Source organism: Pristiophorus japonicus, chromosome 20 (assembly GCF_044704955.1).
Source record: "Pristiophorus japonicus isolate sPriJap1 chromosome 20, sPriJap1.hap1, whole genome shotgun sequence".
NCBI classification, from domain to species: Eukaryota; Metazoa; Chordata; class Chondrichthyes; family Pristiophoridae; genus Pristiophorus; species Pristiophorus japonicus.
The window spans coordinates 65,201,725-65,215,494 of NC_091996.1; the positions used below are offsets into that span (position 1 = coordinate 65,201,725).

The following is a 13,770-nucleotide window of genomic DNA, read 5'->3' on the forward strand; positions in this document are numbered from 1 at the left end:
GTTGTGTAGCTCCCAGTGTGGGCAATGCTTGGGGGGGGGAGGGGGGTGTGGGGAGGGAGGGCGCGGGTGCAGGGAGGGAGGGCGCGGGGAGGGAGGAGGGGGGGTGCGGGGAGGGAGGAGCGGGGGGGGGAGGGAGGGGGGCGGGGATGGAGGAGGGGGGCGGGGGAGGGAGGGGGGCGGGGGAGGGAGGATGGGGGGGAGGGAGAGCGCGGGGAGGGAGGAGGGGGGCGGGGAGGGGGGGGCGGGGGAGGGGGGGAGCGCGGGGAGGGAGGAGGGTGGAGAGGGGGTGCGGGGAGGGGGAGGGGGCGCTGGGAGGGAGGAGGGAGGAGGGGGGTGGCTGGGAGGGAGGAGGAGGGGGCGGGGGAGGGAGGAGGGGGGGGCGGGGAGGGAGGAGGGGGAGGCGCGGGGAGGGGGTTGTGTCGGGTGAGCAGACACAAAGGCCGGGTGGAGCTGTTGACTTTCCAATCAGCCATGTTATTAACGTGCTCGCCTCAGTATCTCTTGCAGGAGAGTTTCTGAACACTCCACAGCCATCGATTCCAGAGCTAAGGTGAGGCCCCGTCGCTGAGGACCCCTCGTGGTGGACAGGAACAGACCACCATCCCGCTCGGCACCTGGGACTCAGCAGCTAGCAGCAGCTGACAGGGCTCCGTGCAGTGGTAATCCTGGGGTGAAAGGATGGGACAAAGCAGGCCAGAGCATAGGATCCAGAAGACCTTTCCCCTTTCCCACCCGCTGTCATCTCTGCCCCGCCCCAGCCCACAACCAGCCGGATGAGGCGACCGGTGTAACACTGCAAGCTGCAATGGGGCACAAGCAGGTGGAACCCCCCCCCCACTGGACCAGTTGGGAGGTTGGCCGTGGGACAGAGAGAGGATAGCAGGATCCCACGGTCTGAGCTCAGTCACCTGATCGTGCCCAGGACAATCACCCCGACACGCTGGGCTACCTCGGAAACAGGAAGATAAATCTGGGCTGGATTTTGGGCTTTGCTGATGTTGGGCGGTAATTGCGGTGCGGCCTGGGAATAGTTTGCGCCTCAGTCAGCAATATTGGGCCCCGAGTGTGAGGCGGAGCACTAGAGGAGGCGTTGTACACCTCTCACGGGGCGCTAAGCTGGCTGAGCATGTGGAAATCCTGAGCTAGAGAGCTGGCCTGGGAGCGCTCCGAGAGGGGCCTGGGGAGAATTCGGTTTTATTTTTTAAAAGCACCATAAACATTCCCAATACACAGCCCACGCCATCACAACATAAGTCGCAAAAAACTCAATCATGTTACTTCCCTCACGGCAGCCACTACAGCCCGGACCTCCCGATTTCACAGGCGGTCCCCACCAGGGGCGCCAAGGCTCGGGCGGGAGCCAAAAATCGAGCCGGTGACGCAAGCAGGGTTGTGGCACACCGGCTCGCCGCTTCCCGGCGGCAAAGCTCCGTGCCCCGCCGAAACCGGCCCCGAAAACCCCCGGGAGCTGGCCGCCTGCCCAGAGGAGCTCACCGCCGGCATTGCTGACCTTCCGGGGTGAGAACAAGGCGGGAACACGCTGAAAAATCCAGCCAAGGCCTCTCGTGATCACCGGCGACACAAGCCGGCTGCACCGTGCGGGTGTGATGGGCGGCCGAGGACGGGGACCAGCTCAGCCGTGGTGGCCCTCACAGTCCAAAGAGCTGGCTCACTATTTCACAGGAAGGAGGGAGACCGATCGAGGGCAGCCATTGCTCTGGGAGCGGCCCCTGAACACAGAGTCCAACAGGAGAGGAGGGGAGGGCAGGGACTCAGGACAGGGGCTCAGGCCGGATATACAAACACCGGCAATAAAGTCCATGTCAACTAAAAGCACTTCTCCGAGGGAGTCATAGAGCGCCGGTAATAAGCTCAGAATTGATTGTATCTAACACTCGGTATAACTATCTGTATCTAATACTGGGTATAACTATCTGTATCTAACACTCGGTATAACTATCTGTATCTAATACTGGGTATAACTATCTGTATCTAACACTCGGTATAACTATCTGTATCTAATACTGGGTATAACTATCTGTATCTAACACTCGGTATAACTATCTGTATCTAACAGAGGGACCCTGCTAGCACCCCCCCCCCCCCCCACGGGGTGGGTGTGTGTAACAGAGGGGCCCTGTCAGGTGCCCCCCCGTGGGGAAGGTGTGTGTAACAGAGGGGCCCTGTCAGGTACCCCCCCGTGGGGTGGGTGTGTGTAACAGAGGGGCCCTGTCAGGTACCTCCCCGTGGGGTGGGTGTGTGTAACAGAGGGGCCCTGTCAGGTACCTCCCCGTGGGGTGGGTGTGTGTAACAGAGGGGCCCTGTCAGGTACCTCCCCGTGGGGTGGGTGTGTGTAACAGAGGGGCCCTGTCAGGTACCCCCACCGTGGGGTGGGTGTGTGTAACAGAGGGGCCCTGTCAGGTACTCCCCGTGGGGTGGGTGTGTGTAACAGAGGGGCCCTGTCAGGTACCCCCACCGTGGGGTGGGTGTGTGTAACAGAGGGGCCCTGTCAGGTACCCCCCGTGGGGTGGGTGTGTGTAACAGAGGGGCCCTGTCAGGTACCCCCACCGTGGGGAAGGTGTGTGTAACAGAGGGGCCCTGTCAGGTACCTCCCCGTGGGGTGGGTGTGTGTAACAGAGGGGCCCTGTCAGGTACCCCCCGTGGGGAAGGTGTGTGTAACAGAGGGGCCCTGTCAGGTACCCCCACCGTGGGGAAGGTGTGTGTAACAGAGGGGCCCTGTCAGGTACCTCCCCGTGGGGTGGGTGTGTGTAACAGAGGGGCCCTGTCAGGTACCCCCCGTGGGGAAGGTGTGTGTAACAGAGGGGCCCTGTCAGGTACCTCCCCGTGGGGTGGGTGTGTGTAACAGAGGGGCCCTGTCAGGTACCTCCCCGTGGGGAAGGTGTGTGTAACAGAGGGGCCCTGTCAGGTACCTCCCCGTGGGGTGGGTGTGTGTAACAGAGGGGCCCTGTCAGGTACCCCCCGTTGGGAAGGTGTGTGTAACAGAGGGGCCCTGTCAGGTACCTCCCCGTGGGGTGGGTGTGTGTAACAGAGGGGCCCTGTCAGGTGTGTGGGAAGATGGAGGGAGACACGGACTCACCAATCCAGACACAGCCATACAGTTCCACACGCATGCACACACTCGTGGGCTGCTCGGTCACCGGGATCACCCGCACATAGCGCGCAACGATTGGAGGCAACAGGTCCTTCAGAACAATGTCGTACGTGTTGACGTTCCCCGGGATAACCTGCAGGGAGGAAGAAGGTTGCAGAGATTAGAGGGGCTGCGGGTGGGGACGGGGGGCGAAGGAACACACAGGCAGCTGTAGGATTGAGCAGTGAAAGGGGCCGTTCGGCCCACCCAGCTCAGCCTCACCCTGAAGCCTGTGGGCCCCCTGCCCCCTTACAGCATCCATCTGCCTCTTGAAGGAGCGCTGAGTTTTTGGCCTGGATTGTTACTGGGGGGATGCGGGGCAGGGGGGGTGGGGGGGTGTACGGGTGCAGGGGGGGGGGGGGGGGAGGGGTGTACAGAGGCAAGGGAGGGAGGTACGGGGGCGAGGGGGTACGGGGGCGAGGGGGTACGGGGCGCGAGGGGGCACGGGGAGCGAGGGGGCACGGGGAGCGAGGGGGCACGGGGGCGAGGGGGGGCGATGGGGCACGGGGGGTGAGGGGGTACGGGGGTGAGGGGGTACGGGGGCGACTGCCCCCATAGGGGCGAGGGGAGGGGGTGCGGGTGTGGGGTGCCCAGGAGTGGGTGAAGGACCCATCTAACAGCCGGCCAGACTGGCGACCTGGCTGGAGTGGGACGTGTGGGCCCGGTCAGTGCATGGGGGAGTTCCAGGGGCAATCATGGTGCGGAATTGGGGTGGGGGTGGGGGGGCTGGGAATTCCCTTGTGATCGGGGTGGGGGGGGTGGGGGGAGCGGCTGTGGATGCTTGGAGCAGAGAAGGTTAAGAGAAGGTTTAACAGAGGCGTTCAAAATCATAAAGGGTTTCATGAGAAACTATTTGTACTGGCAGGAGAGTCTGTAAGAAGAGGACTCAGACTTTAAGGCCCGATGAGATTTTTCTTTACACAGCGAGCTGTGATCTGGAACGCACGGCCTGAACGGGTGGTGGAAGCAGATTCAATAGCAACCGGCACAAGGGAGCTGGATAACTACTGGAAAGGGAAATATTTTGAATGGGCTCCGGGGGAAAGAGCAGCAGACTGTAACTAATGGGACAGCTCTCTCACGATGGGTCGAATGGCCTCCGACTGTACTGTAAGATTTGACATTACTAAAACAGACTCTCTGGTCATTATTAGTGCTTGTGGGAACATGCTGTGCGTAAATTGGCTGCTGCGTTTCCTACATTACAGCAGCGACTACACTTGAGAAGCATTTAATTGGCTGTGAAGCGCATCGGGATGTTCTGAAGTTGTGAACGGCGCTATATAAATGCAAGTCCTTTCTTTCTCAAAATTCTAAGATTCCATGAGGAAGCAGGTGGGTGGACCGGGTTTGGGGGGAGGGGGAGGGTGCATTCCTCACCTGTTTCCCCTGGCGATCCCTCCAGGTGATCCAGCGCCTCCCGTCCCGGCTGTAATCCAGCTGATAAGCGCGAGCAAACTCGTTGCCGCTCCCGTAGGCATGCCGGCCCTGCGTACCCAGCAGCGTGATGAAGTTGAGGGCGTGGAGGTCAACCTGCAGGTACTCTGCACTGTCGGGGTACAGGAGGTCAACTGGACACCACGCTCCATCCCCCCGCTCCTTCCCCAGTCTGAAAGACAAAACAGGGCACTCACATAACTGGTGTATGGTCAGTAGAGGGCAGCAAGACACTGCACTAATTTCACCAGCAGGGGGCAGCAAGGTACTGCACTAACCCCACCAGCAGGGGGCAGCAAGGCACTTCATTAACCCCATCAGCAGGGGGCAAGGCACTTCATTAACCCCACCAGCAGGGGGCAGCAAGTCACTTCATTAACCCCACCAGCAGGGGGCAGCAAGGCACTTCATTAACCCCACCAGCAGGGGGCAGCAAGGCACTTCATTAACCCCACCAGCAGGGGGCAGCAAGTCACTTCATTAACCCCACCAGCAGGGGGCAGCAAGGCACTTCATTAACCCCACCAGCAGGGGGCAGCAAGGCACTTCATTAACCCCACCAGCAGGGGGCAGCAAGGCACTTCATTAACCCCACCAGCAGGGGGCAGCAAGTCACTTCATTAACCCCACCAGCAGGGGGCAGCAAGGCACTTCATTAACCCCACCAGCAGGGGGCAGCAAGGCATTGATCCCACCAGCAGCGCTGGGAGTCATACAGTGTTGAAAAGTATCACATTTTGCACCACAGTAACAGCAGCCAGAGCTGACTGACACAATGCTTACAGTTTAAACAATCTCTATTCCTCCAAGCTTCTCCTCCTCCTCTCCTGTAGTTCCAGAGTCCTCTGGGTCCATTTCCACAACCTTTGGTAGGACTCCGATACTTCACCCATCATAGAATCTCAGAAATTTGCAGCATGGTAAGAGACCATTTCGGCCAACAAAGAGCTAGCCAGCCTAATCCCCATCTCGGTCCGCAGCCCTGTAAGTTACGGCACTTCAAGTGCACATCCAAGTACTTTTTAAAGATGGTGAGTATTTCTGCCTCTACCACCCTTTCAGGCAGTGTGTTCCAGACCCCCACCACCCTCTGGATGAAGAAATTTCCCCTTTAAACCTCCCACGAATTACTTTCAACCTGTTTGTTGACCCCTCTGCTAAGGGAAACAGGTCCTTCCTATCCACTCTATCTAGTCCCTTCATAATTTTATACACCTCAATAAGGTCTCCCCTCAGCCTCCTCTGTTCCAAAGAAAACAAACCCAATCTTTCCTCATAGCTAAAATTCTCCAGTCCAGGCAACATCCTCGCAAATCTTCTCTGTACTCTCTCTAGTGCAATCACATCCTTCCTGTAATATGGTGACCAGAACTGCACGCAGTAATCTAGCCTTGGCCTAACTAGTGTTTTATACCGTTCAAGCATAACTCCCCTGCTCTTATATTCCATGCTTCGACTAATAAAGGCAAGTATTCAGTATGCCTTCTGAACCATTTTATCTCCCTGGCCTGCTACCTTCAGGGATCTGTGGACCTGCACTCCAAGGTCCCTTTGTTCCTCTACACTCCTCAGTGTCCTACCATTTAATTATATTCCATTGCCTCATTAGCCCTACCCAAATGCATTTCCTCACACTTCTCTGGTTTGAATTCCATTTGCCACTGTTCTGCCCACCTGACCAGTTCATTGATATCTTCCTGCAGTCTACAGCTTTCTTCTCAATTATCAAGCACACAGCCATTTTTGTATTATCTGCAAACTTCTTAATCATATCCCCTACATTAGTCTAAATCATTGATGTATACCACAAAAAGCAAGGGACCTAGTACTGAACCCTGCGGAATCCCACTGGATACAGCCTTCCAGTCACAAAAACACCCATCAACCATTATCCTGTACTTCCTGCCTCTGAGCCAATTTTGGATCCAACTTGCCACTTTGCCCTGGATTCCATGGGCTTTTACTTTTGTGACCAGTCTGCCATGTGGAACTTTATCAAAAATCTTGCTAAAAACCATATACATTACATCAAACGCACTACCCTCATCGACCCTCCTGGTTACCTCCTTGAAAAATTCAATCAAGTTAGTCATTCACGACCTTCCCTTAATAAATACGTGCTGACTGTCCTTGATTAATCCGTGTCTTTTTGAATGAAGATTTATCCTGTCCTTCAGAATTTTCTACAATAATTTTCCGAGGTTAGAGTGACGGGCCTATAATTACTCGGTCTATCCCTTTCTCTTTTTTTAAACAAAGGTACAACACCTGTAGCCAGAGAGGACTGGAAAATGATGGTCAGAGCTTCTGCTATTTCCTCTTTTGCTTCTCTTAACAGCCTGGGATACATTTCATCCGGGCCTGGGGATTTATCCACTTTCAAAGCTGCTAAGCCCCTTAATACTTCCTCTCTCACTATGTTTATTTCATCTAATATTTCACACTCCTCCTCCCTGATTGCAATCTCTGCATCACCCCTCTCTTTTGTGAAAACAGACACAAAGTATTCATTAAGAATTCTACCCTCGTCTTCCACCTCCACACAAAGATTACCTTTATGATCTCTAGTAGGCCCCACTCTTTCTCTCGTTATCCTCTTGGTCTTAATGTATTTATAAAACATCTTTGGGTTTTCCCTGATTTTACTTGCCAACAATTTTTCATGCTCATTCTTTGCATTTCTAATATCCTTTTTAATTTCACACTGCACTTCCTATACTCCTCTCGGGTGTCTGCAGTATTGAGCCCTCGGCTGTCTTAAGTCTCCCTCTTTTTCTTTATCCTATCCTGTATGCCTCTTAACATCCAGGGGGCTCTAGATTTGTTAGTCCCACCCTTTTTCTTTCACTATCTCCTCCTTGAATGCCTCCCTCTGCTCTGACACTGATTTACCTTCAACTAGCTGTTTCCTGTGGGCTAAATCCCAGCTCAGCTTAGTAAAATTGGCTTTTCCCCAATTGAGAACTTTTATTCATCATATGTGATCCCCGGCAGTCAGGATATTCCTCTGTGAGAGCATCAAAACCAAGCCTAAGTCTGGCCTCACCCAATGTAGGTACACTCTCACACCCCGCGCACACCCCCGCCCGCCCCCCCACACACACTCGCTCCCCCCCCACCACACACGTTCGCTCACTCACTCACTCACTCCCCCGACACACACACTCGCACCCCGACACACACAGACGCCCCTCCTTCACACACTCACACTCGCTCCCCCGACACACTCACACACTCCCCCCCCACCCCACTCACACACTCCCCCCCCCCCACCCCACACACACACACATACACTCCCCCGCTCACTCACACTCACTCCCCCGACACACTCACACACTCCGCCCCCCCCACACACACTCTCACACACATACACTTGCTACCCCGATACACACACACACATACACTCGCTCCCCCGGCGCGCACACTCACACTCGCTCCCCCGGCGCGCACACTCACACTCGCTCACCCGACACACTCACTCACCCGCACATACATTCCCCCCCCACACGCGCGCTCCCCCGGCGCGCGCACACACACACACACACACTCAGCCCCACATACACGCGCACTCGCTCCCCCCCCAACCCACACACAAACAAACTCACCCATGCACAAACTGTCACTCACTCACAACTCTCACTCATTCAAACCCTCACTCAAACCATTATTCAAACCAAACCCTCACTCAAACCATTATTCAAACCAAACCCTCACTCAAACTAAACCCTCATTCACCTCTACACTGACAGACACGTTAACACACACACTCACACATTCACACACACACACACACATTCACATATTAACACACAGATACTAACACACATTCACATACGCATACACATTCACACACACACCAACACATTCACACACACACGCACACCATCATCAACATCATCATCATAGGCAATCCCTCGAAGCGAGGATGACTTGCTTCCACGCCAAAAAGAGATGAGTTCACAGGTGTTTCAATGAAGGACCTAATATTCCAGGTCCCGAATTACATGTTGAAGGGTGGAAGATGCCTGTGCGTGGATTTTTTTAATGTGTGGTGACCGTTGCACACCAGCCACCACACGGGCTTGACAGAGCTAGGTCTTGGTCCAGTGGCAAGGATTATCCAAGAAGACTGGAGACCAGCTCTGCTGCACGGGCCAAGTGCGCACACATATCACAGTGTGGGCTGGTCCGTGCTGCCCCTGGGCCCCGATCACGTCCCTCTACAATCTCTCGCCACTCCTGCTGTACCTGCTCATGCTCCAATCACTAACCTGGACCTTGATGATGACCCTTTTCGCTGCCGTCACACTCCTGACGCACGTACACGCGCACGCACACACGGACACGCCCCGACACGCTCACGCCCCACAGTGACACACACACTGACACGTTTCAGGGAATCACGGGCTAGGACCAGTACCAGGAGCCCTGGAGGACTTGGTCATTGTGAGTCACTAAGGCCAGTTGTAAAACCCCTGTAACGAAAGGTGAAGCCCATTTGTCTAGTCTTAGTCTGCTAGACGTCCCTTGAACGCCAGTCACAAGACACAAAAAAACCTTGCATTTATATAGCGCCTTTCAGGACCACTGGACATCCCAAAGCGTTTTACAAACAATAGAGTACTTTTTTTTTTTTAAAGTGTAGTCACCGTCATAATGTGGGAAACGCGGCAGCCAATTTGCGCACAGCAAGCTCCCGCAAACAGCAATGTAATAATAACCAGATAATCTGTCTTTGTTGTGTTGATTGAGGGATAAATATTGGCCAGGACACCAAGGATAACTCTCCTACTCTTCTTCAAATAGTGCTATGGGATCTTCTACATCCACCTGGTTTAACGTCTCATCCGAAAGACGGCACCTCTGACAGTGCAGCGCTCCCTCAGCACTGCACTGGAGTGTCGGCCTAGATTTTGTGCTCAAGTCCCTGGAGTGGGGCTTGAACCCACAATGTTGTAACTCAGAGGCGAGGGTGCTGCCCACTGAGCCACGCCTGACCAGGGCCGGGAATTTTCCTTCTCTGCGCTCGCCATCCCACCATTTCCCATCCAGGGTATGGAACAGCAGGAAATCCCGGGCTGGCGAGTAGAGAAAGGAGAACTCCCGGCACAGGGGGTTAAGGAACACGCTGCAGTCAGAACCCTGTCTCCAGACTAACTCGATGCAAATGATCCCACAGCATTTGTCGGCTGTTTTCAAAGCTCGAGGGAGGAGCCAAGCCACATCCAAACAGATGCACAGCTGTGTGGTTGGCTCTGTTCTAGGCCCTGGCTGCTGAGTGTAGCTGACAGTTATTCAAATACTGAGAGCCTCAGGGTCTGTGTCGGCACAGCTAATGCACTGGGGCATTACTTACATGAATTAAACTGTGATGAGTGCGTCGGAAGCATTCGAATGAGGCAGGGTTGGTCAGATTAGATCCCACAGTCGGAAGATAACAGGAAGAAAATGTTCCCTGTGTGCGCGGGATCATAACTCAGCATGTGGCTTGTGGCCAGTTACTCTTCAGCCTGCCCGATTCATTTACTCCTGCTTACACTGTCCTGGGCCAATATTTATCCCTCAATCAATAACACAAACAAATGATCTTCCCGTTGCTGTTTGTGGGAGCTTGCCGTGCAGTGAATTGGCTGCCACGTTTCCTACATTACAACAGTGCCTACACTTCAAAAGTACTTCACGGGTTGTAAAGTTTTGGGACGTCCCGAGGTTGCGAAAGGCGCTATATAAATGCAAGTTTTCTGATTGGTTGAGGAGCTGACTGGTAAATGGTTGCAATGAGATCTCATTCTTGCTCACAGGTTCGTCAAAGACTAACACACAATCCACAGCTGCTTGCTTCCTCATCGAGTGGGAGGGGGCCCCCGAGGAGGTGGAGGATATTCCACAGCAAACACACTTCCTGTTGTCTGATTTTATTTGGGTTTTACCCGATTTTATTGAAAGGCGACAAGAGAACTGGCAACTCACCCTCCTGGGTCAAGACCACAGGGAGAGCTGCAAATCTGCAGCATCCCGGGAATCACACTGGCCGGAAAACTCGGGGCAAATCCCCACAGGATCGCACAGACTCGGGGAAAATCCCCACAGGATCGCACAGACTCGGGACAAATCCCCACAGGATCGCACAGACTCGGGGGCAAATCCCCACAGGATCGCACAGACTCAAGGAAAATCCCCACAGGATCGCACAGACTCGGGGCAAATCCCCACAGGATCGCAGAGACTCGGGGCAAATCCCCACAGGATCGCAGACTCGGGGCAAATCCCCACTGGATCGCAGAGACTCGGGGGCAAATCCCCACAGGATCGCACAGACTCGGGGGCAAATCCCCACAGGATCGCACATACTCAGGGCAAATCCCCACAGGATCGCACAGACTCAGGGCAAGTCCCCACAGGATCAGACAAAATGTAGTACTAGATTAGATGGGGTTGGATTGGACGGAGTGCGATGGGCATGTGGTGTTAAGGCCAGCATTTCTGCACTTGGCATCCAGAGTACAGCTGTTCCAGCTGCTGCCAAGCTTGGACTAAACCCGACTCCTGGGATCTTGGTGCCTGCACAAGATGGACACAAGGGTAGGTCGCTGAGTACACCACGGGGGGTAGTTTGTGGAGACCAATCCAAGGCTCACCCCCCACCATTACTGAGCCCAAATACTCTGGGAAGCAATTAGGAACACGCAGTCCCGAGACTTGCCCTAATAGAGTGGTGACAGGGCACACAGGAAGCTGAGAACCTTTAGCTGGAGAAATCCAAGCTGGTACATGTCCAGGGGCTTCACAGGACGGCGAAGACGCCAAGCTGCACCATCATGGTGAGGGTCTGATGTGTGAACTCAGCACGCGGTCCCACAGAATGAGGCTGCACCGGAATAGAGTGAAGAATGGGAGACTGAAGAGGTCGCGTAACAGAGAAGCCCTGGGGGTGGAGGACCAGGGGGCTGCCCAACAGGTGCCCGATGACAGTGATACACGCTCTGAAACGGGTGACAGGGCAGTCTCTGGGCACTTGCGCTGGATCCTTACCTGCCAAATCGGGCCGCGGTTGATCCGTACCACTCACTGGAGGCGGTGATGTCTTCATCTGGGATCTTCCCATCCTGCATTCCCAACGGGTAGCGGCACTGTCCTGCCAAACGGAAAGGAGAATGGGAATAAAGGACACCTCAGTAACAGGTAAACCGGCGGCTAGGGAACTGCAAGATGACACTTCCGACCACACGCAGAGCAAACCCCAATCAATCAGATCGAGCCTGTATGCCCCTTTCTCCATCGTAGAATCACAGAATCTTACAGTACAGACGGAGGCCATTCGGCCCATCGAGCCTGGGCCAGCTCTTTGGAAGAGCTTGGTAATTGGTCCCTTTCAGGCAGAGCATTGCAGATCACGACAGTTCTAACTGCCCCTGTGCTATGCAGTGATTATGTTACTGGGCTAGTAAGCCTGAGATCATCAATTCAAATCCCACCAAGGCAGATTGAGAGTTTGAAAACTGCACCCTATAAAAGAATATCTGGGATTTTATCCGAAATGTCCTTTCAAAAGGCAGTTGGATAAGTACCTGAAAGAAAAAAAATTTGCAGGGCTACGGGGACAGGGCGGGGGAGTGGGACTGGCTGAAGTGCTCTTGCCGAGAGCCGGCATGGGCTCGACGGGCCGAATGGCCTCCTTCGGTGCTGTAACCGTTCTATGATTCTAGGAATTACGTTTTTTTTTTAAAAAGCTGGAGATAAAAATCTGAGGGTAGGGTTCTAACTTGGGGCACAAATTGTGCTCACATTTCTGCTGGTTTCCTGAAGTGAAGTTATGGCTTAAGTTTCCGCTCAAACTCATTTGCATAACCACATGCGTAACATCTTCCACAAGCCAGCGCGATCCGGCAACATGTTAGAACGTCATTAACTTTTTCCCCTTGCATTAAAAAATATTCCGTGGTATATTTAAGAGTGGTAATCTGGTTTTATTAATACAACTGAAAATGGGTTTAATCACAAAAATAAGCATTTTTAATGGGATTGTCTGGTCCACCACCTATGAGTAACATGAATTGAAATCACTGAAAATGACTTAAAAAAAACTATGCAGAAGCATTTACTAGTTTCATTGGAGTACAGTAGTCAGTTCTTAATAAATTGAATATTTTTGTAATTTTTTACAAGCTTTTATAGTGTGCCTTTTAATGTCCCAGTGCCTAAAAATCAGCCTAAGTCTCCTCGAAGGACCGTAAACAGGCGCATTTGGGGAAACTCCCGCGGTAATTCATTCAATCTGTGCCTGGGGGGGGGGGGGGGGGCGGGGGCAGGGAAAGAGAGAGACATGGGTGGGGGGAGACACGGGTGGAGGGAGACACGGGTGGGGGGAGACATGAATGGGGGGGGGGAAGGAGACACGGGTGGAGGGGGAGATATGGGTGGGGGGGGGGAAGAGAGAGGCATGGTTGGGGGAGGGGGGAAAAGAGATACGGGTGGGGGGTGGGGGGGGGGAAGATGGGGGTGAGGGAGGGGAAATAGGTGGGTAGTGAGGGCTCATGGAAGACGGATCATGTTCTTCCAACCCCCTACAAGGGACAGCGTTGGAGTGGATGATATCCAGAAGTCACGACACTGTCACTATTCACTTCATACCCAATAAACCTGTTAACAATCCGCACACAATGCCCCATCTTTGGTGGGGGGGAGGCTGGGGGGGGAGGGATGTACTTGGACTGGGGTAAAGCACTTTGGCTGGCCCTTGCTGTCTTCTGGGGAGCTGTGTCCTCTGTCACTTCAGGAAGTCAAAGTGGATCATAGAAACATAGAACATAGAAACATAGAAAATAGGTGCAGGAGCAAGTCATTCGGCCCTTCGAGCCTGCACCAACATTCAATATGATCATGCAACTTCAGTACCTCATTCCTGCTTTCTCTCCATACCCGTTGATCTCTTTAGCCGTAAGAGCCACATCTAACTCCATTTTGAATGTATCTAACGAACTGGCCTCAACAACTTTCTGTGGTAGAGAATTCCACAGGTTCAAAATTCTCTGAGTGAAGAAGTTTCTCCTCATCTCGGTCCTAAATGGCTTACCCATTATCCTGAGACTGTGTCCCCTGGTTCTGGACTTACCCAACATCGGGAACATTCTTCCTGCATCTAACCTGTCCAGTCCCATCAGAATTTTATATGTTTCTATGAG

General features: G+C 53.9%; 1 protein-coding gene across 4 annotated transcripts in view; it reads right to left on the minus strand.

The window, feature by feature from the left end:
• The window catches only part of ddr2l (discoidin domain receptor family, member 2, like), a 77,912-nt gene that overhangs the window by 26,782 nt on the left and 37,360 nt on the right, over window positions 1-13,770 (minus strand). For all 4 annotated transcript variants that reach the window (XM_070862906.1, XM_070862907.1, XM_070862908.1 and 1 more), the window contains 3 exons: window positions 11,621-11,723; window positions 4,532-4,760; window positions 3,098-3,245 (listed from right to left, as the gene is read on the minus strand). In XM_070862906.1, the coding sequence (XP_070719007.1) occupies window positions 3,098-3,245; window positions 4,532-4,760; window positions 11,621-11,723 (480 nt within the window). The remainder of the gene's footprint in view (window positions 1-3,097; window positions 3,246-4,531; window positions 4,761-11,620; window positions 11,724-13,770) is intronic.